Source organism: Palaemon carinicauda, chromosome 19, assembly GCF_036898095.1.
Source record: "Palaemon carinicauda isolate YSFRI2023 chromosome 19, ASM3689809v2, whole genome shotgun sequence".
Classification (NCBI taxonomy): Eukaryota; Metazoa; Arthropoda; class Malacostraca; order Decapoda; family Palaemonidae; genus Palaemon; species Palaemon carinicauda.
The window spans coordinates 129562629-129588816 of NC_090743.1; the positions used below are offsets into that span (position 1 = coordinate 129562629).

The 26188-nt window shown below is 34.0% G+C and overlaps 1 protein-coding gene across 5 annotated transcripts in view; it reads left to right on the forward strand.

The window, feature by feature from the left end:
- Nucleotides 1-26188, forward strand: part of sbm (sobremesa) — a 102977-nt gene that overhangs the window by 71382 nt on the left and 5407 nt on the right. Inside the window, exons 3-12 of one of the 5 annotated variants that reach the window (XM_068393987.1) lie at nt 7562-7750; nt 9753-9854; nt 12759-13001; nt 18765-18990; nt 19157-19201; nt 19429-19552; nt 21618-21724; nt 23902-23998; nt 24818-24967; nt 25699-25867. In XM_068393987.1, the coding sequence (XP_068250088.1) occupies nt 7562-7750; nt 9753-9854; nt 12759-13001; nt 18765-18990; nt 19157-19201; nt 19429-19552; nt 21618-21724; nt 23902-23998; nt 24818-24967; nt 25699-25867 (1452 nt within the window). Of the gene's footprint in view, nt 1-7561; nt 7751-9752; nt 9855-12758; nt 13002-17475; nt 17758-18764; nt 18991-19156; nt 19202-19428; nt 19553-21617; nt 21725-22646; nt 22751-23901; nt 23999-24817; nt 24968-25698; nt 25868-26188 lie in introns of all 5 variants that reach the window. The other 4 variants (XM_068393988.1, XM_068393985.1, XM_068393986.1 and 1 more) reach the window with 4 other exon arrangements.

The window sequence follows — 26188 nt, forward strand, 5'->3', positions numbered from 1 at the left end:
GTTTATAATTATGCTCATTAAAGATAACTTATTCCCGGAGTGAGGCCGTACCTTTTCGACTCTCTCTTATGTTACCATCATTATCATAACAATTGTAATATATATACAGTGTATATATATATATATATATATATATATACAGTACATATATACTGTATATATATATACATATATATATATATATATATATATATATATTAGCAAAGCTAAAATCTTAGTTAGAAAAGCAAGATGCTATAAGCCTAAGGGCTCCAACAGGTAAAAATAGCCTAGTGAGGAAAGGAAACAAGGAAATAAATAAACGATATAAGAAGTAATGAACAATTAAAATAAAATATTTGAAAACATTGACAACATGTTCATTTTTCTTTTGCTTACGCATTTATTTCCTTCGTTTAGCTTCACTCATCTTTCTTCTTTTATTACATTATGTTTGATCTGTCTATTGTGTATCTCTCGGTAAAAGAAATTATTGAAATATATAAATATTTTTTCTCTTACCGAGGAGTGTCTTAATTCTCTGCAATGTCTCTAAAATATATCAATGATTCTCAATATGTATATATATATATATATATATATATATATATATATATATATATATCCATTATATATATTCGTACAAAAGAGCTTATTGTCATTTGGAACTCCAAGTCCTTGAGTCGAGACGAGTTCCAGGTCACGTAGACATGAGAGAGAGAGAGAGAGAGAGAGAGAGAGAGAGAGAGAGAGAGAGAGAGAGAGAGGAGAGAGAGGAGGGGGAGAGAATGTGTTCCATGCATCTCAATTTGCCACAATTTTATCGTATTTGAAAGTCCATTATTTTCTTGAGGTTGTGCTTGTGTGGGAATGGGAAGGTGTGTGTGTGTAATTCTCTCTCTCTCTCTCTCTCTCTCTCTCTCTCTCTCTCTCTCTCTAATCCGTGACTAATTGAACATAGGCAGTAACAACCCGTAGAGTTGCGCGTGTTTGTTTACATTCTAAGTATGTAGCTGTACATAAGTCTGTGCTTCTGTGCATATTCATACACAGACGTGCTAGAGAGAGAGAGAGAGAGAGAGAGAGAGAGAGAGAGAGAGAGAACGGCCCTGTCAGAATCAGTAATGATTACAGACTTGGAGGAATTGCGTCATGCTGACAGGATATATAAATAGAAAGATAAAAAAAAAAGACACGATACATAATATGCTTTTTTACTATCTTTCTCTTCTTTGATGATATTTATTGTTTCGTTTAGAATATAACAAATAACAAAAATAGCAATATGTGCGCACGTGTGTCCTATTTGCGCATATTCATAACTATCTTTTCATATGCAGTGGCAACATGGGAGAGAGATATAGTTAATGTTTAATGGATACTCTCGCGATAGTGATAGAAAATATGCTGTATAACTCTCTTGACTGCTCATATAAATGGCTTCATATCTTAAGGTGACTCATTATTATTATTATTACTTGGTACGCTATAGCCCTAGTTGGAAAACCAGGATGCTAAAAGCCCAAGGGTCCAACAGGAAAAATAGTACAGTTAGGAAAGAGATTTGGGAAACAGATAGAACAGTGTGCCCAAGTGTACCCTCAAGCAAGAGAACCCTTTAACCCAAAACAGTGGAAGACCATGGTGCAGAGGTTATGGCGCTACCCAAGACTAGAGAACAATGGTTTCATTTTTTAAGTGTCTTCGACCCGTACCATGTGGAAAGTAGCCACTGAACATTGCAATAGTTAACCTCTTTAGAGAAGAAGAATTGTTTGGTAATTTCACTGGTAGAGCGTCTTTGGATCTGAACATGATTCTTTAAAGGTGTTTAAGGTTGCTCATGAGTTGGAAGAGGTAAGGGACAGTGACGTTGCCCTAGCAAGCAGGACAATGCCCAAGCCCACTCTCCACCCAACCTAGGACCATGGAGGGCCAGGCAATGGCTGCTGATGACTTAGCAGGTATAGGCTCCCCCAAAGCCCAATCCTTAGCTCACAAGGATGATAATTGAGTCAAGAAGAATAATAAAGCATAAAAGACTAAAGGATAGAAATTAACCAGTAACCGAGAGAGATAGGTGACATGAATGCACAAGTGAATAGTGTATATACTTTTCTTTTCAAATGTCTCCGATGGGTGGCATTAGTGTTCAAGTTTTTTGCCATTTGATTAAATAAACTGGAGGATCGAATTGAACCATTCTCCCAAACGAATGAAGGAGAGATAGGTGACCTTAATGCCGAAGTTTGGGAGAGAAATAAAGAAAAGGTGATAGGAATTTGAAAGGATTACTGAAACTACATCATAGTTTAGTGGCTAGATATAGGAATTTGTAGTTGCAATAAGAGTTGGTTTATATATATATATATATATATATATAATATATATATATATATATATATATATATATATATATATATAGAATTGTCATTGACTTTTATCATTCTTTGTGGCTAAATGGTATTTGTCACTATCACGCCAGCTTCCTAGACTAGGATTCGATTCCCGGCGGTCAAAAGCTATTGTCTTGAGTGGTTTCGCCTTGGAACTCTGATCCCGAGGTCGATCAGAGAATCCAGACATTAAGGTATTAAAATATATGGCTTATTTAAATATGTATATATATATATATATATATATATAAATATATATATATATTTATATATGAATGAAAATCAATACAATATCGTGCTCAAATAGATCGCGCCTTTCATTTGAAGGGCTAGGGTTCGATTCTAGTATGAGATAGAAATTTATATATATATATATATATATATATATATATATATACATATATATATTATAATATATATATATATATATATAGAGAGAGAGAGAGAGAAGAGAGAGGAGGAGAGAGAGAGAGAGAGACGAGAGAGAGAGAGAGATGAGAGAAACCTACGAGAATGTAGTTGTAAGGATTACCTCTCTGATATTCCACCCATGGTTTGAACCCACATCAGTTAAGTGATCATCAACTACATCATCCACCTCTTATTGTACTGACGCAAATCAGTTACTAGGGAGCGAGCCTTGCTGATCGAACCAGATACCTCATGGATAGATAAATAGATCGATCGATCGTCTGATCAATCTCCCGCCACATTTAGTATTTGTTAAAATGTCAAGGATATCGAAGACTATTACAACGTATCACAATAGGGAAGGATTTTAAATTTATTTTTACTTTAGGTTCCGTGAGATTTTTCTGAAAAAAGGAATATATATATATATATATATATATATATATATATATATATATATATATATATATATATATATATATATATAATACCATTTCTGAGTGCGGATACCTTAACGTGGTGAAAAAAGGTTTGTGCATCATCGCCATGACCAGCAAAGCTGTACTAGTCAGGCCCCCCCCCCCCCCGTACTAGATTGGTTTGTTGTGAATGATCAGAGTAAAGTCTCCCACCATCACCAATCCGCAGGAGACAGCGTGGTAATGGATATGGCCAAACCCCAGATGAGGCTTTTATCCTGCAGTGGACTAGGAACAGCTGTTGTTGTTGTTGTGTGCGTGTATATATATATATATATATATATAATATATATATATATATATATATATATCTGTGTGTGTATGTATGAATTAACAATTTATCTCATTCTTTCCTTTCGGTGTTAAACAAAAATGAATTAATTTACTGTTAAAAAAACCTCATTTACCCAAATCATTATGTGTGGGTCCCATAATGAATAAATACAAATCATTGAATAATATATTGAATAACATCATTATCTAATCGTAAAACCCATAACTTCACTAACCACTTAAGCCACTTACCCAAGGGCCAAGTGAAGTCCACCCGAAAATTGGCCCTCTCTTGGCCCGGCTCCCAATGTGCTGGTTCTGCACGTGCATGCGCGCCAGTTGTGTAATGAAAGTATGTAGCAATCCCTAGATTTAGGGAAGAGACTTGACCCTAGGGAATTTCTGGTGCTGTTCTCTTGTGGTGAGTCTGCTTTGTATGACTCGTGAAGTTGTTGTTGTTGTTGTTTGTGAAAGTGGATGTTTACATAGTCACGGTTTTAAAAGATATTGTATAAAACATGGTTTTTTTACAATTAGTGATGACAGCATCGTATTATTGAATTAATTTGTCATATAAACTCTGACCTTCATCATGTACACTTAGGTCATTCCAGAGAGAGAGGAGAGAGAGAGAGAGAGAGAGAGAGAGAGAGAGAGAGAGAGAGTCGTATTCTACGCTCGCCAGCAGACCAAGTATTACAGAGAGATAAATTTAGCTGTTTTGGTAATGCGTCTGAGAGGTTAGCATTAAACAATGATCACAGTAATACTTCGTCTACAGTGAGCTCAGAATACGACTCTCTCTCTCTCTCTCTCTCTCTCTCTCTCTCTCTCTCTCTCTCTCTCTCTCTCTCTCTCTCTCTCTCTCTCTCTATATATATATATATAATATATATATATATATATATATATATATATATATATATATATAGCTTCATTTAAATTAGATTTAATATGTACAGTGTATAAATTTTCCTGCATTATTATTATTATTATTATTATTATTATTATTATTATTGTTGTTAATTGCTATAGCTACAACCCTGGTGGAAAAGCAGAATGCTATAAGCCCAGGGGCTCCAATAGGAAAATATTCCAGTGAGGAAAGGAAACAAGGAAAAAATAGTTATTTTAAGAATAATATTAAAATAAATATCTCTTATATAACTATAAAAATTTAACAAAACAAGAGGAAGAGAAATTAGATAGAAAGTGTGCCCGAGTGTACCCTCAAGCAAAGAGAACTCTGCATATGGATATCGTTTACTGTACTCTCTCTCTCTCCTCTCTCTCTCTCTCTCTCTCTCTCCTCTCTCTCTCTCTCTCTCTCTGTATAGCTTCATTTGAATTAGATTAATATGTACAGTATATAAATGTTTCCTGAATATCAGTATCGTATGCTTTACCAACTCTCTCTCTCTCTCTCTCTCTCCTCTCTCTCTCTCTCTCTCTCTCTCTCTCTCTCTCTGGCGACTTCAAAGAGTTCTCAGACGTCTTTTTTTTACAATGTCTCCATTGCCTACACAATTAACTCTCTCTCTCTCTCTCTCTCTCTCTCTCTCTCTCTCTCTCTCTCCTAACGAGTTCACATCCTTTTATACGATATTACTATTTGAAGTTACGTGGAGAAGGACTCTGATATTAAACCTCTGGCCGAAGGCGCAATCATTTTTCCCATTTAAATTCTTGGCTGTGTCCACATCTCAAGATCTTAGTTCTCTTAGTTCGTATCTTTGTTCGATATCAGAGGAAATGACGCTGCCATTTTGTGTTTATTGTACTTCTTAATTGTTTTATTTATCCTTATTTCCCTCATTTAAATCCTTGTCCAGTTTACAATGTAGTCCGCCATTTGATGTTATTTATTACCTTCGCCAACGAAGATGGAAGGGACTTAGGTTTTCGCTTCCTGGCCACAATTATAACTAGTGTAATGAAAATTGCAGGATTAGCTGTTATGTAAAAAGTTGGAAATGGTTAAATTTTGGAAGGTCAAGCTCTAAGGTCAAGGTCACGGTCAAGCAAAATGTCTAATTCACGTCATCAGCCACACGTTTGGACATTGTTATCACAGAAACTTGCAACTTGGTTCATATTTGAGTGTATGAAAATCCACGCCAATGAGTACATTAAAAGGTCGAGAAATAAGCTGCCGCGGCGGAGGTCTGCGTTCTATTGAGTGCCCCAATAATTTTTTACAAGTTGCTTCAATTTATTTTTATTTTTTTTATTTTCCTGTCGAATCTTTGTTTTATTTACCTTGAATTATCTTCATTTATCATCTAATTTTCCCAGTGTTACCATCTTGCAAGGCTGTCATTTTTATTACTGTTATTTTTGCATGTCCGCCATTTTTTTTTTTTTTCCGTTTTTCAAAACTGTCATGACTTTGTATGTTCAAGTTTTGTAGGACAATCTAGCAGAACTATTAGAAGATCCTTATTTCTATTAAAGGATCCTCATTTTCTATTAAAAGATCCTTATTTTCTATTAAAGGATCCTTATTTTCTATTAAAAGATCCTTATTTTCTATAAAAGATCCTTATTTTCTATTAAAAGATCCTTATTTTCTATTAAAAGATCCTTATTTTCCCCAAATTGACTAAACTCGCCTTTTAAAATCCTAAACTCGATTAAAAACAATGATTTCATTTCTGTAATTTAAAAAAGTGGTAATTTTAATTCTCATAACTTGAAAAAAAGGTCATTTTATTTCTCATAACTTGAAAAAAAAAATGTCATTTTAAGTCTCATGACTTGAAAAAAGGTAATTTTAATTCTCATGACCTGAAAAAAGTGGTCATTTTTAGTTCTCATAACTTGAAAAATGAGGCCATTTTAATTCTCATAACTTGAAAAATGAGGTCATTTTAATTCTCACAACTTGAAAAATGAGGTCATTTTAATTCTCACAACTTGACAAATGAGGTCATTTTAATTCTCACAACTTGAAAAATGAGGTAATTTTAATTCTCATTACTTGATAAAAGCGGTAATTTTAATTCTCATATCTTGAAAAAGCGGCCATTTTAATTCTCATAACCTGAAAAAAGTGGTCATTTTAATTCTCGTAACCAAAAAAAGCGGTGACTTGGAAAAAAAAAAAACGGTCATTTTAATTCTCATAACTTAAAAAAGTGGTCCTTTTAATTCTCATAACTTGAAAAAAAAGAGGTCATTTTAATTCTCACAACTTGAAAAATTTGGTCATTTTAATTCTCATAACTTGAAAATAACGGTCATTTTAATTCTCATAACTTGAAAAAAATGAGGTCATTTTAATTCTCATAACTTGAAAAAAACGGTCATTTTAATTCTCATAACTTGAAAAAAAGAGGTCATTTTAATTCTCATAACTTGAAAAAAGAGGTCATTTTAATTCTCATAACTTGAAAAAAACTGTCATTTTAATTCTCATAACTTAAAAAAAATGGTTATTTTAATTCTCATAACTTGAGAATTCAATTTTCCCCAATTTAACAATACGGCCATTTTGAAATCCCCCATCTTCCTGATATGTCAAGCCAAGATGGCCGCCGTCTGCCTTGACGCAAGCAAGAGGAAATAACGCTACTTTATAGCGTCGACATATAGCTCCTCAACGTCTCTTTTAACTGCCACCTTCGGACCTAGTGGGAGACATAACGATTCTTGAGTCAACACCGCAATGTCTTAGAGTTGCACCATCCATCGTAATTTTTCTCTTCAAGCACTTTCTTTCTTTTTATTTTTCTTTTACGTTCTACTTTCTTTGAGATTATTATTAGGTATATTCTCTCTCTCTCTCTCTCTCTCTCTCTCTCTCTCTCTCTCTCTCTCTCTCTCAGTAGCCTGTATGTGTTTATATTGACTTCTTGTGCACGCACGTCAATATATGTTTATGCAATATGTAATAACCTATTTCAACCCCTTTTCAGCATATGCTAACGAACCATTCACAATATATTCACCACCAATCTCCCCCCTTAACCATTATCACCGAACAACATAACTAACCGTCTCCTCTTCTTGTCTCCTCCGCAGGACATGATGGCGTCCGGATGGGTGAGAGCTTGCGGGGCCGAGGGCAGAGCGTCCCGGGGGCAGAGATCCAAACTGAAGGCAAACATACAGGTGTGGAGGGGAGCAGACCAGCTCCGAATGACCCTGTTAACCTCGAGAGGAGGGTGGGACTCCTCAGTGGGGTTGCTCTGATCGTTGGGACTATGATCGGTGAGTAGGACTATGCTTGGTATGTCTCAGGTTTGGGACTTAGTTTGGTATGAAGGACTAACTAACTCTGTTTCAGATTTGGGACATTTATTAGCTAGTAGGACTAACTAATTGTGTCTCACTTTTGGGACCTTGGTTGGTAAGAAGGGCTAACTAACTCTCACCTTTGGGGCATTGATTGGTAAGAAGGACCAACTAATTGCTTCATTTATGGAACTTTGGTTGGTAAGTAGGACTAACTGAGTCTCATTTTTGGGACTTTGGTTGGTAAGTATGAATAACTAACTCCCTCACTTTTGGGAAATTGATTTATAAGTAGGACTAACTAACTGTCTTACTTTTTGGGAATTTGGTTGGTAAGTAGGACAAACTAACTCTTATTTATGGAAATTTGGTTGATAAGTAGGACTAAGTCTCACTTTTGGGACCTTGGTTGGTAAGTAGGACTAACTAACGGTGTCTCACTTTTGGGGCCTTGGTTGGCAAGTAGGATTAACTTAGGGAAGTTTTTCGTTGGTAAGTAGGACCAACTCTGTCACAGAATTGGGACATTTATTAGCCAGCAGGACAAACTAACTCTCATATTAGGGACATTGATTGGTTAGAAGGACTAACTTTCTCACTTTTGGGACTTTGGTTGGTAATAGGACTAATTAATTGTCTTACTTTTTGGGAAGTAGGACCAACTAACTGAGTGTGACTTTATAGACATTGGTTGGTATGTAGGACTAGGTGTGTCTTCCTTTGGGACTTTGATTGGTAAGTAGAACCAATTGTGTCTCACTTTTGGAACTGTGACTGGTAAATAGGACTATCTTACTGTGTTTGTGGCAATGATTGACATTTATTAAGGCAAATCTTGGTAAATCTTTGCCGTTGTGTATAGCATGCAATAGGGAATCAGCCTTACAAGGAAGAAGAAAATGAGAATAGTATAAAATTAATGAAGAGAAATAATAATTATTAAGACCAATAAGGAAGTAATGTAAACTCCGGGAATTCTGTTTGATATTTGATATAACGGAAAGCAATTGATATTTGATATAACGGAAAGCAATTGATATTTGATATAACGGTGAGCAATAATCTGAACCAGTCAAATCCGGTATGGGAGATTCAGACTTTTATATGGCAACACAGCCTTGGGGAACTTATTAGTTTATGCTTCTGTAAGAGAGAGAGAGAGAGAGAGAGAGAGAGAGAGAGAGAGAGAGAGAGAGAGAGAGAGAGAGAGAGAGAGGCGCTCAAAGGATTTTTCATTTGACTAGTTGATAATAAACACTTCTCCCCCTTCCCTTCCCCATCTCTAAAGAAGGAACCCAATAGTGGCAACATTTCCACCCATCCCACACTTTTATGACGTCATTGCTGACGTCTGCAATTTGAACCGAAAATTACATTGGGTTTAGCCCGTGAGCTTTTTGACTTGGGTCTTAGATATGATTTGGTTATTTTAACGGTTTCCTGAATTCGTAATGGCCACTGTAGAGGTTTGTCACGAAAGTAGCATTTTAAAGCTCGATTTTCTCTCTCTCTCTCTCTCTCTCTCTCTCTCTCTCTCTCTCTCTCTCTCTCTCTCAAGAAGAGAGTGGTTCGGTGAGATAAAAAGAGCGTACCATATCCACCACCAGTAGAACTGGTCCTCTGGAGTCCTTATTTCCTTGGACGTCTCTAAAGGAAATACGGAACACAAACAAGTACATAAATCGTACCTAGAGACGCTGGAGAGAGAGAGAGAGAGAGAGAGAGAGAGAGAGAGAGAGAGAGAGAGAGAGAGAGAGAGAGAGAGAGAATTTTTTCACTGCATTTTAAGAATATGTTGTCATTTAGAAATATGCATTTCAGTAAGCTAAACTAGTGAATTATGTAAGTCTAGACGCAGGTAGGCCTAAGGCCTAATCATTTCCTCCAACACTGGTTCTAGCCTTAGGGATGGTCCCACGAAATCCAGTCACTGCCACGTTCAAACCTTTAACAAAAACATTTGTTTTTTTTATTACAGGTTCAGGAATTTTCGTCAGCCCGAAAGGTTTGCTTGAGCGAACTGGAAGTGTTGGTCTAAGCCTGATCATATGGGCGCTGTGCGGTGGACTTTCCCTCCTCGGTCAGTAAAAGATCAGACTTTTTATCTCTCTCTCTCTCTCTCTCTCTCTCTCTCTCTCTCTCTCTCTCTCTCTCTCTCTCTCTCTCTCTCTACTGACTTGAATCATAATTTTACCTGTATTTTATATTATTTCGAGTTCCTTATGTTCCTATCATTTCTCTAGATATTGTTACCCCATTATTTTTCTTTATTAATCATCTCTCTCTCTCTCTCTCTCTCTCTCTCTCTCTCTCTCTCTCTCTCTCTCTCTCTCTCTCTCCATGTCGTGTTACACTATTGTCTATTTAATTAACCAATATTTTATATTAATTTGTTTTATTTCTGTATTTTTAGGTATTTTACATTCCAAAATACTGGTTTAGGATCATGCCTTAATTTTAAATATGATATCGTGTTATATTTCTATATCTTATTTATTTTAAATATTGCATTTTCAATCTATCAAAACCTATGCGGACCTAAATTTATTAGGTTAGATTTTCCGTCTTTAATTCCTCATTTTATGCATTTGTTAGTTGAATAATTTTTTTATGATATGCAGACTAAAATATGATTTAACAGTATTTTTATCATCATATGTATAGTATCTAATATTGTTATTATTTCTAAAGCATTTAATTTTAAGATCAGTTCTTGACAATGGTATTGAGTTAGTTTATTAACATTATTTGTTATATTTGTTGTTGTGATTATTATCACGGTTGTAACGAGCGATGGTGATTTTGCTATAACATCAAGTGTTGTTATGATTATAACATCACACTTGTGTGGAATGTTATGTTATTTTCCCGTAGATTATTATTATTATTATTATTATTGATGTGTGGAATTATAATTATCATGTTATCTTTTTCAGATTATTATTATTATTATTATTATTATTATTATTATGTTTCAAATACTGCTTTAGTAATTATAGTGGACTTATGTTCTTTAATTGATTAACCCTTAACCAGCCTTTTTTTATTTCAGTAACTGGGTTTTTTCACTTAAGGCTACTCTTATGATAAAGTTTTTTCTTCATTAAAATAAAAAAAGAATAAAACTATATACTCTACATTTTTTGAGAGACATTACAAAAAAAGCAGTTTTGAACTCGCGTGTCAACTGGTAAACACTGAAAATTATAATCCCTATTTTCCAATTAAATATATATATATATATATATATATATATATATATATATATATATATATATATATATATAAAATCAAGTCCTAAATTCATTGTTACATAAGAATCATCACAAAAGATGTAGTCCTGATGTCAACTTCTTAATGAGAAACATTATAAAAGTACAATCCTTATTTCCACATGAAATGAGAATCATTACAGATACAATAGTTTTTTACTTTAAATGAAAAACATCACAAAGACACAATCTTTTCGACTTTGGATAAGAAAAATCATAAAAACACAACCCTGATTTCTACTTTAAGAGAAACATCACCAAACACACAACCCTGGTTTCAACTTTATATGAGAAACATCGCAAAAACAAATTCCTGATTTCAACTGTAAGTGAAAAAAACATCACTAGAAAATACAATCCTGATTTTGACTTAAAATGAGAAACATCACAAAAACACATTCCTGATTTAACTGTAAATGAGAAACATCACTAGAAAATACAATCATGATTTTGACTTTAAATGAGACATCACCAAGAAATACATTCCTGATTTTGACTAATTAAGAAACATCACCAGAAAATACAATCCTAAGTTTAACTTTACATGAGAAACATCATAAAAAAACAATCCTGATTTCAACTTTAAATGAGAAACATTATAAAAAAGTCATGATTTCAACTTTTACTGAGAAGCATTATAAAAAAACACAATCCTGATTTCAACTTTAAATGAGAAACATTATAAAACACAATCCTGATTTTTACTTTAAATGAAAAATGTCACACAAAAAATACTCCTTAACTAGTTTACATACGTACATCTACGGATTATTTCTGAAGCTTCTATGACATTTTTTTTGTTAATATTTAACTTCTCTTTTAGGAAACTATTGAACTGTACGCGAGAAGGATCCAGCTATTTTGAATTTAGCATTTAAGGCTTTTTGAGAATTCCATACATTCCATCTAATTGTCTGTCTTTTCTTTTCTTTTCTCTCCTTTGCTGCCATGGGATTGTTTATGTGGAAAATTATTCTCGAAATGTGAAATTGTATATTTACTCATGTGAAAAATGTGAAATTATTCTGGAAATTAATCAACTGGTGACTTATTTTGAAATCTGTTTTGGTCACTTTTGTAATGTTTCTTCTTGTGTTTATGTGATCTTTTTATTGTTTTGAAAATAAAAATAAAATCTAATGAATTTCCAAACTTCGAAAATCGAATTGACATTTTTTGCCATCAATTATTAAAATAAATTTTTCAATGTGATGTAAATCAAGTTTTACCTTAATTACATGATTACTTTGTAAAAAATATCATTACTTTTTGGAAAAAAAATAAATTTAATTGTTAACTTCAAATTGAAAAACTCGAATAATCCAATCTAAACTCAATCATAACAAGCAAAATTCATTTATCCCCTAAATTAACGAACAATGATTTGCAATTGATTTATTTGGAAATTCTGATGGATTGTGGGATGACACTTATGAAAAATTCTATTACTATGGAAATACTTTAATTATTTGGATATTGAAAATTATACCCAAACAAAAATTGTCGTTCTCTGACGGTGGGTTTTAACTCCCAATGGATTGGGGGGAAAAAAATCTTTATCAATTTTCATTGATAACTGTTATGACGTATAACGTATGTAAAAAAATGATGTCAACATCACATCCTTGCTGTAACAAACATTTCGGATGACCCACAATACATCGCTGATGATGGTATACTTTACTGTATATCTACTGTGAAAAATAAACCAGGAGCCCTGTGCTATGTGGAGCTAGGCTGCATGATACCGACGTCAGGAGCGGAGCACACGTACTTCCTGGTAGCCTTTGGGCACTTGCCAGCCTTTCTCTTCGCCTGGGTTTCCATCATCATCCTGAAGCCTGCCATGCTGGCCATCATCTGCTTGTCGTTCTCCAAGTACCTGGTGGAAGCGTTCTCCACGGATTGCGAGCCCCCGAGGTTGGCCATCCAGTTGCTGGGAGGCCTGACAATTGGTGAGAGGTGGTGCACTGGGTCCTCTTAGTGTGCCGTAGCATGTGAATAGGAAATTGGGGTATAAAATGAGGAATGAATAAAGTTGTTGGAAATAAGCGAGATAGGAATGCATAAAACGGGTTTGGGGGATTAAAAATTCATATGTGATAATATAGATTATGAGGATTGGAAAGTATGCAATGGGGAGTAAATGCAGAAGAAAGAATTATTAAGTGTTTCTGGTCTAGAAAAGTCTGGGTTTGAAGGGAATTTGTTGATAGGTATTTTATGAGGATAGAATTTTGTAGTTTAGTTGCAGTTTATGATGTATATCTGGGGTTCAATAATTTTGGGTAAAAGATATAAAAAGTAGTTATAGTCCTTGTGAAATTCTAAGTCATTACATAGTACAGTCTATGAGGTAAAAACTACAGTTGATTTTCTAGCAATGCAGCAAGTTTTTTGTTCTTATCAGAAAGACCAAATTGTTTGCATATGTGGAAGCCTTTTATATATATATATATATATATATATATATATATATATATATATATATATATATATATATATATATATATATCTTCATAATGGCATCAGAATTGAGTCATGTATTTATAAAAAGACAAGTACGGTATACCTAATGAAACTTCCATCACATTGTCTTTAGAAAATCTTTTATTTGAATCCATCTATCAAAGAAATATCAGAAAATAGAAGTGAATTACATTCACTATCAAGTCCAGTCACCCTATCCTTGAGTGAATGCTTACACATTCTCTCTCTCTCTCTCTCTCTCTCTCTCTCTCTCTCTCTCTCTCTCTCTCTCTCTCTCTCTCTCTCTCTCTCTTATAAACTGATTGTTTTGGCAGTCACACTTTTGGCAATCGCCTCTAGTGTTCTGTCCTCAAGGATCACATCACGGCAAAGTGCATGCATGAAGTGACAGACGTGGTGATGTGCAGTAAAGGCAATGGTCCAAGCGAACTACATATCAAAATGTGACAATTAGTCATGCCAAAAAAGGCATTACTGGCGTGTAAAGTGTCAAGAGAGTGATTTGTAGGTGGCATTTTTGGTTCCACGGTTGGTTTATTTTAAACTAAGTATGTAAGCTATGCTCTCCCATGTTTTCTCTTAGTAAAATCTAAATTAACATTCAAGAAGTTGGACAGTTTACTAAGAAGATACTAAAATGAAGTAGATGAGATCCTGCAGTATTATATTACTCATGGTATACTGTAAGCGGTAGGTATCCCATACGGGGCCTCCCCTCGCTCGTATCTTTGCAGTGTCCCTTTGGCTCCATTTTCCAGTCGTTTACGTTACAGTTGATTCCGCAAACTTTATTTTCACCTCGCTGTCCAAACATTTTTTTTTTCTTTTACACACAGTTGCATCTCAACACAGATTGACCTTCCCAGCCAGCTCAGTATTTGGCCAAATGATCTAAATTCAATAAAGCAATGAAAATCTTATGTGGTCTAAGCCTGGATAAAAGGGTAGGATTTAATATACAGATCTACCTGCCTATTAAAAACACCCATCATGGCATGAACTTACTGCAGATCTAAGCAGTGCAGCATATGTGGTAGTGAGCTGCAATTTGGCCCATAAGCAATCATGTGGGGGAGTAAGAGGGCAATTATATGATGAATGTAATTGCTATCGCCCACACCAGACATTATTATTATTATTATTATTATTATTATTATTATTATTATTATTATTATTATTATTACTTGCTAAGCTACAACCGTGGTTGGAAAAGCAGGATTCTAAAACCACAGGGGCCCCAACAGGGAAAATAGCCCAGTGAGGAAAGGAAACAAAGAAAAATAAAATATTGTAAGGACAGTAACAACATTAAAATAAATATTTCCTTTATAAACAATAAAAACTTTAAAAAAGCAAGAGGAAGCGAAATTAGATAGAATAGTGTGCTCGAGTGTACCCTCAAGCAAGAGAACTCTAACCCAAGACTTTGGAAGACCATGGTACAGAGGCTATGGCACTACCCAAGACTAGAGAACAATGGTTTGATTTTGGAGTGTCCTTCTCCTAGAAGAGCTGCTTATCATAGCTAAAGAGTCGCTTCTACCCTTACCAAGAGGAAAGTGGCCACAACAATTACAGTGCAATAGTTATCCCCTTTGGCAAAGAAGAATTGTTTGGTAATCTCAGTGTTGTCAGGTGTGTGAGGACAGAGGAGAATCTGTAAAGAATAGTCCCGATTATTCTGTGTATGTGTAGGCAAGTTAAAGTGAACCGTAACTAGAGAGAAGGATCCAATGTAATATTGTCTGGCCAGTCAAAGGACCCAATAACTTTTGAGTGGTAGTATCCCAACGGTCAGCTGGTGCCCTGGCCAACCTACTACTTACAGAAAGGAGACAAGGTGGGGTTTGACCCAAATAGACCTCTGGTGTTTCAGGACTTTTGGTAGTTCTATCAGCCTCAAAAGCTGACAGATATCAGCAGGAAATAGACAGGAATTTGAAAAGTCATCTGGAATTCCATTAAGGATATACATACTGAATAAGGTTATAAGTGCTGGTAAATCCCAACAGTAAGGAAAGGGGCATATCCATTGCTTACATCTTTTTCTCTTGAGTTCTGGTGTGATTTTAAATACTTTTTGTACAGTTAAATTTGGATTGAGCATGTATGTTTTGCTTTTTTAAGAATTAATTTTTTTTTTTTGTAACAGGCAATGTAGGCCATGATTTAGTACCTGTAATAAATAGAACTTTAGATTGCCAACTAAAATGAGAATGAGCTTAATTGCATCTATAACATGTATATTTCCAGTTTCCATGTTGGCTGGAAAGCTCCTTAAACCTGGATATTCTTTAGTTATCAATATGAATCGAGTGATTTTATCCTAAGTCTCAAGAGGATTCAACCTCAGGAATTTCAAGTACTTTCAAACACACGGGAGAAAAATATAATTAGCATATAACAAAAAGGCAAAGGATTGTGATTTTAAGGTTACATGTAAAGGCAGAAATAATGAATAAGATATTGAGTTAACTTTGAAGACAAAAGAAAAAAAGAAAACCTTTCAAATTACTTAAATTTAATAATGATTAATTTAATTTAGACATTTGTTGTAACTGAAAATATAACAGGAATAATGAGAAAAATCAGCAGACGAACGTAAAGTAAAAAATGAAAAGATAATGTAATACCCACCAAAGAATTGGCCATCACAACAAATTAAAAAAGTTAACTTTTTGTTTCACTTATGTTTGTGAAGCTTTTGTTTAATATATGTTGCTGGGAAACTAAAGGGGATTTTGACATCAGAAAGATCTATTTTTTTGTGAGATAGCCATGTTGTCCTGATGGAAGTTCCTCTAGGCAGCTTTCTACTTGGGATATTTCCTGCGAGTGATATACCCGAGAATCATATCTGTAGAGGTATCACAGGATTACTAATAAAGGGTTACAATCTCACTGTTTATTGTGGAATCTGTAGCAAGGCTTTTCATAGAGGCCCATGTATTTTCTTTTAGCGAGACTATCTTATTTCTATCACATTTTGAAAACAAAATCTGTTTGATTTTTTTCAGTTTATATTGTTCGACGTATTTATTTCATTGTAGATATTGTATTCCCAGTTCCTCTTATGGATGTGTTTGTATTTTAATATTTTGCTTAGTTTGATTTTATATGCTTGTATTTCATGGAATGTATTTTAACAGTTAATCAGTTTTTTTTATATAGTTAATATGTTTATTTTTAGTGTTTTAGAATATTCATCCAAACCTCATCATATGTACTGCACAGCAAGTTTTATATACCAAAATAATGCACAAATATGCAATTATTTGTAATCATATAAAATTAATACTGTTTTGTACTTAGTTCACAAAACTGTACTAGTTTTTACTTGTTTTTCTTTTATTTATTTTCATTCTGGAAACTACTTTCCACTTTGATTATATTCTTCTGTATAAAGTTTTAAATCACAGTAAAGGGATTCTATAATTGTGCATTATTTATAAAAGTTGAAATAATCAAACCTTTCCCTTGTAGATGTGTTTTTCTATTACCATTGATTTTAAAAGGTATGCTTAAGTATTTTTTTTTAATGTTTCTTTTTTCAGAAGCTTGTTGCTTGTAACAATTTATTTTTTATTTCTTTATTTTTGTGTATGTTTTAAGTTGCAGTGGTAGATTTATATTTTCATATTTGTTCAGTGTGTTGATAGTATTCCCAGCTATATTTCTTTAATATGGCTGAATTTTCTTTTTTTGTTTCAGAAATTTTACAATGTTTAACATATTGCTATTTAACCTATTTTTCCTTTTGTTATACATTATTTTAGCAAAGGTAGCCTTACCACCCTATTTCCATACCTGCATGCTAATGAGATTTCATGCTCGATTGTAAACACTGCATGATTTTGTTTGTGCCATTTTACTTAAAATCCTGTTTTGTCTTGCTTATTAATTTGTCTTGAACTTCCCCTTAAATTCACCACACAACAGGAGCAATGGCCTATGTGGAATTAGGAACTCTCGTTAATGCCTCCGGTGGAGAGTACGCTTATTTTCTCGAGGGCTTTGCACCCGGCACGAAAAGGAAGACCTGGTGGGCCCCCATTCCAGCCTTCCTGTTCTCCTGGGTTTCCATTTTGCTCCTCAAACCTTCCTCTCTGGCGATTATTTGCCTCACTTGCGCAGAGTACTTCACGAGGGTGTTTGACATCGGGTCCTCGAGTTGCATACCTCCAGAGCTCGTCATAAAGTTGTTTGCAGCCGTTGTTATAAGTAATGCAGAGCTTCCTCTCTTTTTTTTTTTTTGTGTGAAGTCTTAACTGGTGGTGGATTGTTTCATGGTAAAATGAATGGAACAAATCGAAAAAAAAGGGAGGAGAGTCCAAGTAATAGTCTTCCTAGGCCAAGCACTATAATGTCAAATTTATAAATCTTATGAAAGCCCTTAGAACATTTCATATTTTAAGAAATGAGAGTTTCTTTGATCTGGAATATATTATTATTATTGTTGTTGTTATTATTATTATTATTATTATTATTATTATTATTATTATTATTAATAGCTAAGCTACAACCCCAGTTGGAAAAGCAGGATGCTATAAGCCCAAGGGGTTCCAACAGGTAAAAAAAATAGTCCAGTGAAAACAAGAAATCAGGAAATAAATACAAGAGAATAAAATGATCTTCATGAGAACTGAGTGAAGAAAAGTAGTACTGTCACTTGAATTAATAACTGGTTAGTGTTAGTATTGGCTAGTTTTTGTTAGGCAGATGTAGGGTAAAGTTTTGTGTGGTTAAAGATGGAATGCACATATGAAGTACAGTACTGTACTGTATACAGCATTGCTAATATAAAAGTATTACATGGTATATCAATTTTTTCTTTAGTAATGTGAAAAAATTCAGAAATATTATTAGTGAAAAACTCGTAAGAAAACAACCAAAGTATTTTTCTATAGTCTGGATGACCTGTTTAAGTGCTTAGGTGTACCCTTTTATGAGGGTCAATTCAGTTAATTTTAATTTTACATCTAATTCTTGAGATATTTAGGAATGAGCAAATACAAGGCTAAGTAGGAATGTACTGAACTTACTATTGGGGACTTTGTTACTAATTTTGTCAATACTGTAGTTATGATATATGTTTATAATGAATCCATGTTTGCTCTTGCAATATCAGTTTACAAAGTAAGAAATTCTGACGTATATTTGGATCATATAGCTTATTGTTTATATTAAAAACATCAGTCAACTAACTAACTTGTATCGTATCGTTCCAGTTTTGATCACGTTTATCAACTCATATTCGGTGACGCTTGCCACAAAAGTGCAGAACATCTTCACCGCAGCTAAACTGATTGCCATCGTGATCATCGTCATCGGTGGCATTGTTAAGCTGGCTCAGGGAAACACCCAGTTCTTGGGAAGAGGCTTCGAAGGTTCCACAACTAGCTTTGGTGACGTGGCAACAGCTTTTTACAGTGGTCTTTGGGCGTATGATGGATGGTAAGGGAAATGCTCTGGTGTGCGTCGTAAAGTACTCCAGTAAGCTTGAAACATTTTGACCTTTACCAGTGCAGGTTTACGTTATGAAAATAAGTATATGTCATTGTGATGATAAGGCCTATACTGAGTTTACTTATTTCATTACAAAGATTTCTCTTTTTATCAGGAACAACCTTAATTACGTGACAGAGGAACTAAAGAAACCGTACACGTAAGTAGTTCGGGATGCTTTTGAGATTTATGTAAAAATAATGGATTTTCCAGTACTGTACTATGAAAGATACAGTGCTGCTTGAAGAAATCTTATATTTATACCAAAGAAAAATTTGTAACGTAAAGTTTCAATCGTATTCAGAAATCCTGATTTAAATCTTATTTACTTGCTCGTATTTAAAATCCAAGTTACATTATATTCAAACCATTGTGCTATCTTTGCAGAAATTTACCACGAGCTATTATCATTGGGCTACCCCTCGTAACCATATGTTACCTCTTGGTAAACATATCCTATCTGGCAGTGATGAGTCCAGAGGAACTACTGAGCTCAGAGACTGTGGCAGTGGTATGTAAATGCACGAGTTCTCGTGTTGGTTGCATTCGTCAACTTAGTACTAATATCAGTATTTCACTTTAGGTTTAGTATGAGTTAAGCTTTGTAGATTGATTCTTGTTTGCCTAGAGTGGTAAATAGGTAAGAAATACTTTCATGAAGTCAACCCTTGAGGAAATACCTCAACTTTTACATTCTTTGATAGACAAGAATTTCATGGAATGGGGACTCGTATACTCTTATGTGAAAATACAAGATTACTGTATTTAGTTAAGCGCATCTAGAAATTGAGATCATTGATGAAATTTTCAATTACATTTGATTTAAGAGAACAGGCTTTTGAAAAGATAGGCCTGTTTCATAAAATACAAGCGTGTTGGAAGTTATGACTTTTTTTTTTTAACGCAATTTCAAGAAAATTACACTTCGGTTATGTCATTACTTACTCCTAAAGCAGTCAAGATGTATTTTAAGCTGTACACACAAAACTATATCATTTTAGCATTCAAGAAAAAATAAGAATAGTCATATTCCCTCTTCTCACTTTCCGTTCAGAAGTAGACATCTCTAAAAATAATTTATCATGATCTTCAAAGTTAATTTTCAATTTTATATACTATTGTTAAAAAACGACTAGTTATTTTTTCTTTCTGTTCAGAAGACATTTCTAAAAGTAATTTATCATGATCTTGAAGTTAATTTTCAATTTAAATACTGTTAGTTCAAGAACGACTAGTTTTAATGTTACGTTTATTCTACACTGTCAGTGATCCTCAGCAGAGTTCCTAGGAGCAGATTTACTTGCAAACAAAGGCATATCAGTTCTAAATACTTCCCCCACTGAGATTCGATATGTGATTAAAGCGCACATGATCTTTGGGGGATCCAGTTCCCTGATTGTAAATGGCTTGTCATAAAGTTCTATGTCAACATTTTTCTGTACCACCTGCTATTTTGAAATCCCACATGAAATGTTTAAAGGTCACTCATGAATGGCAGAAGCAAGGGACTAAGTAACACCCTAGAGATCATAATGATTAGCACCCAAGCTCGCTCTCCATCAGGCTAGGATCAGGGAGCGCCAGGCACTGGCTGTTGATGAATCAGCCACTCGACCTGTAGTCTCTCCTAACCAACTATCCCTATCTCGCAAGGATAGTGAAGTTGCAGACACTAGTCAAAGACTAGGTACAGAATGAACAAACTTACTAATAGGTTTATTGAGAAATACTGTAGTATAGCCTAGTATGAAGGTATTAGTGTATTATAGTATTACTTATATCAAGGTCCTTACCTATGGTCTGTGTATGTACAGTACTTTATTTTAGTATATGTGTTATTGACAAGTTTCATTACTATAAGAGTGTCTATAGAGTAAGAAAATTTCTATTTAGCGGTTTCTTGTGATCATCATCATGGAAATCTATGGATGTGGAGAAAATTCCAAGGATTTGATGGGAAAGGAGTAATCATAATGTTTATAAAAGGAGACTCGGTTCATTATGAAGAATTCAAAGAAAGTTTGCTATTCACAAATTTTTATTTATTGCTATAGATTTTGGTAAATAGGCCTCGTAACCTCAAGTATTGTAATCATGAATTTTTATTTAGAACTACTGCAGAGTTAGAGGGCAAAACTTGATCTAGTATAATTCTATATTAGCTTTAAACTATGAACAAAATATTTCGTGTTACATATCACTCTAACCTTAGGATACCTTTACACTCAGTTGCCAATATGAACCGAAGTGCGAGACCATATAAATGTCTTTTCCATCGTTGTATTTTAACGCATCAAAATTTCTTGAATGTCTGCATTAGAAGCTAGATTGCAATTTTTCTTTAAAAGTTAATCTTGATAACAACTAGTAATTAAATGTTAAGTTTATTTCCTCTTGATCTTCAAGTATTATTAATCTAATTTTTGTTTGTAGTTCTAGTTAAAAAATTATCGTTTCTTTTTGCATGGTTTATTATCTAATTTTGTTTTAGTTATTAGTATAATTTCAATTATTTTGTTTCCCATTTATTCATATTTTGTTATTTCTTTTCATCTCATTTATATGTAACTGTTTAGTTTTACGGCGCAAGGTTGTTGGGAACAGCCGGACAAGGAATAATGATATTAGCAGTAGTCATGTCGACTTTTGGATCTGCCAATGGATCGTGCTTTACTGCTGGAAGGTTTGTCCATTTATCTTATCTCCTGGTACCTATGTAAATCGCCAGGTCATCTCTGCTTCGTCTGCTCTGCCAGAACTGGTGATTTTCGGGCTAATTCATGTGGTGTTACTGTCCTATCATCATCGGGTGGCACATAAATGGTGGTGGTGATAATAATGTGTATGTCGGTCCCTTGAATGATCTTTCTCGTCGATGATTAGAGCCATGAATTCACACCGAAATATCTCTTCTGTTTTTAAGTGCAGTGCACACTGTTGTGTTTCATTTCATTGTAATAAATTGGGGCTTAACAATTCATCTTAACTTTTCAGACTAATCTCTCAGATTTACATCAGCTTGCTTTGTGCTTTGATTAAACATTTGGGAATTGCTTTGCTCTTTTTACATTTAGATTCTTCTCAGAGGTATAGTTTTAATGCAGAGTCAGGTTCAAACTAAAAAATCATGCTAAATTATTAATCAGTCAATTCCAAAGGTGGTTATTAACCTTCTGGTACACCTGTACAGGTCTGCTTTGCATATTGATTGGGATGAACTATTTGTTCGGGTCACCCTGCATAAACAGCATGTACATGAAGGTTAATGGATGCCCTAAGACATTTGCAGGCAAATTCTCAAGGAATAGAGTAGTTGTGAAGTTAATTAATTGGATTCAGTTGTTAATTTAGACCTTGGTTTCATGTTTTCATCAAAATTGTGCACACGCACGTACCTCTGGAGGCAGTGCCTCTAACTTCGTACATTGTTTGCGTTACAAGTTGGAAATGTGGCGTTCGTAAAATATTGTGTGAGGTACATTTTCAAACTTTTTATAAGAAACACATATGTAATCATTATGCAGTAAAGTTTTTGTTTTTACAATTATGGTGACCATTGTTATCTTCCATTTTTTTCATCATCGTTCCTCCCGGATGCACTATAGACTTTTGGCAATCGTGTGCTTGGATGGGCGGCCTTTTTCATGCCACTGGCAGTTTGTCTGTCTACCTTTGGGGCTGCAAATGGCACTGCCTTCACATCTGGCAGGTAGTGATAAAGCGTACCAAAGAATACTTGCTAGTAGTGTTTCTTTAATTCTAGTGTTTTGAATCCCTGCTTTCAAAGTTTGCTCGGTTTACTAGACTTGCACCAATCACCTTTTATTCCTGTTGTAGATAATTTCTAGATGGATTTTGTTATAGGTGCATGGAATGTGTTTAGACAGAAGCTTTTTGCACCCGATTTTTATTGATATGCAGGTGTGTATTTCTTAGTGTAAGCAATACTGTATTGTATTTGCTGTTTTTTTCTAATAGTACAGTGTACTTTCATGAAATAATTAAGTAATTCAGTATATTTTCATAGAAAAAAAAAAACACTCAACTAATTTATGGAAAATAACCCCCCCCCCAGTTTGCTGACTGCATTTAGCTTACATAACATAACATACTGTATATTGTATATTTATAAATTTATATGAGTACTGTATATAAATATACAAAAGCAGTAATGCTAATTTGACTCTATCAGTTCTCTATAGAAAATAAATATTGCTGATTTGATTGTAATTATTATAGTGTTGTGTAGAAAAGTAAAGTTTTTGGAAACATGAAAATTCCACTTAAAATTTCTTGTTTTATGAGACTTGTCTAATCAATGCCAGCAAGCAAGGAGAATTGATATTGCTTTGATTTTTGCATGCCACGAGTGATAATGCCTATATTTTTTTTCCTGCCGTGATTCGTAGTGTTTACATTTTCTCTTTCGTTTATTTGTGTTCTGTTCATTTTGCAAGTTACTGTAATGTCATTTTAAGCATCATATTTTATTATTTCTATTTCTAGATGCTACTTCAAGTTTGACGTTTTCAATCCATTATTAATAAACTAAATTGTTATAAATGTTAAATGTTAAATAAGTGGGATGCAACATCAACCTAAACTAAAGATTTGCTTTGGCTGCATTGTAAAAATGGTGATAGCTGTAATGACATTCATTAACAATTAATCGAACGACTAAATTTGTATTTTGATTATCTGTAAAAATAAATATATTTGTAAAGCAATGTCTTCTGATGATCATCCCAATGAATTAGGATATAACGTTACAGAGTTTACACTCTGTACGAGCTGTGTTTCATACGTGTAAAAATACAAACTTTTTGACGAACCTACAAAAAACTGATACTATTCCCTTAGGTTATGCTTCGTCGCTGCCCGCGAGGGACACATGGTAGATGTCCTTTCTTATGTTCATATTAAGAAGCTCACTCCTTCACCAGCTCTCATCTTTAATGTAAGTACAAGTACAACATATCTTACATGATCAAATGATTCATGTTTCAGATGATTTTAGTAAGGAACCACAGTAGTCTGTAATGTTTTAAAAACAGACTATATTGATTTTTAGCTGTAAAAGTTTAATTTCTAATAGATATATAATCAATAGTTATTTTTTTCATATTTGTTTATCAGGGTATTTTATTAGCACAGAATTAAAATATTTTTTTTAAGTTAGAGGTTAAACTACCCTAAACTAACCATAATTATTTCTAGGGGTTGTTGGTATAGTTAGAAAATAGTTTGTTTCGCTTTGATGCAAATAAAATCTTCCAAGAGAAAATTTAAATCTGTATGAAAGGACAAATACTGTAAAAGCGCTATTAGTCCAATGTACTGTACAAGATGACAAAATTGGAAGTTGACACAAAGTGAGATTACTGATGATTGGTAATTGAACTCAAAGACGCCAGTTTATAAAGATTTTGTCAACTGTTGAAGATCCAGTAATTTCACAATATTTAGATATCAATATATGCAGTCTGTTCTTGTCTTAAAGCCCCCAATCAAACTGGAAATGTTCTGATTATATGAGTGGACATTTAGACATTAGCCAATCATGGCCTGTTTAAATTCCACTCATGAATGGTATAGGCAAGGAACAGTGACAATGCCCTTGAGACTAACTACCAATCATACATATGATCAATACCCCAACCCCTCTTCACCCACGCTAGGACCAGGGAGGGCCAGGAAATGTGCTGTGATATAAGAAAGTTCATAAAATCTGTTTACAGTTCCTTAAAAACCATTTCATCTTTCCCTCTCCTGACAGGCTCTCATTGCATTAGTGATGGTAATTCCCTCGGATATCGCCTCCCTCATCGACTTCTTCAGTTTCACAGCTTGGATATTCTACGGAGGGGCCATGGCTGCTCTCCTCGTCATGAGACGTACCATGAAAGACACGCCACGCCCTTACAAGGTAAGAAACCCTTTCCTTTCTCACTGTACGACGGTGTGAAGGGATGCATTTCTGGCTATTAAATACCCCTTGAGTTGACCAGATACAGTCAGAACTATTTACTCCATTTTGAAAAAGGAAAAACAAATGCAGTGTTATTTATTCAACACTTAATTAAGTCTTATTTTTTTCCCCAGTTATCTTTCATAGTTTATTCTATAATTCTTTGTTTCCTTTTCAAAATGAGTTGCTTTATTTGTTGGGGCCAACCATGATTGCAGTTTAGCTTGTAATGATAAATCTTTTTATTGCTTATACCCTCTGAATCCTACATCCCCATGAAATAATTGATCAATTAACCCCTAGGCATTTTACATATTTTTAATCTTACACCTGAATAAATTTCCTTTTCATTCATGAATATATAGTTTTAAATATTTTGTCAAATTTTCATATGCATATGAGAAAAAAAAAGGAAATTACTGGACACAAAATACGTTCAATAGAACTACATTGGTAGAAGTACGTCCAACGTAATTGCTAGGGTTAAAGTTATTAACTTTTCATGAAAGTGTAAATATTTGGTTCCTAGTATTCAATTCATGAATGAAGAATGGAAAATTGGATCAAGAAAAAGTCAAGAAAAGATATCTAAATGAAAAATAAAAGGCTGGAAATAATGTACAGTAATAGGGAGCCAAAGTTACTTAAGAAGAGTTTGGCTATGTATAATCTTTCTCTGTATTTTACAGGTACCCATTTTCATCCCAGTGTTAGTTTTGATCATTTCTGTGTACCTGGTCATTGGACCCATCATTGATTCTCCCAAATTCGAGTATCTCTATGCAACTCTCTTCATCCTGGCTGGTCTCGTCTTCTACTTTCCATTTGTTTACTACAGGAAGAGTGTTCCTGGCATGGGTAAGGCTAACTTATAGTACTGTACAATATTCCATCAATATAATTACTCTACTAAGAATTAAACACGGTAAAATATAATCAGTTAAATGCTTGATTTTAATTAAGGTGAGAGTTTTCATGTTTTCAGTATACACAATAATTTTCTTACAAGATATTGAAGATTATTTTTATTATTTTCATTTGCTATTTATAAAAGCCAGTTAAAAATGAATAGCAGTTAAATCTAGTTGCTAAGAATCGTGTATTTAAATTTTAATAGAAAGCAATGGAGAATGATTGCTCTAACATAAATAAATGATAAATTAAAATTCAACTCAACTG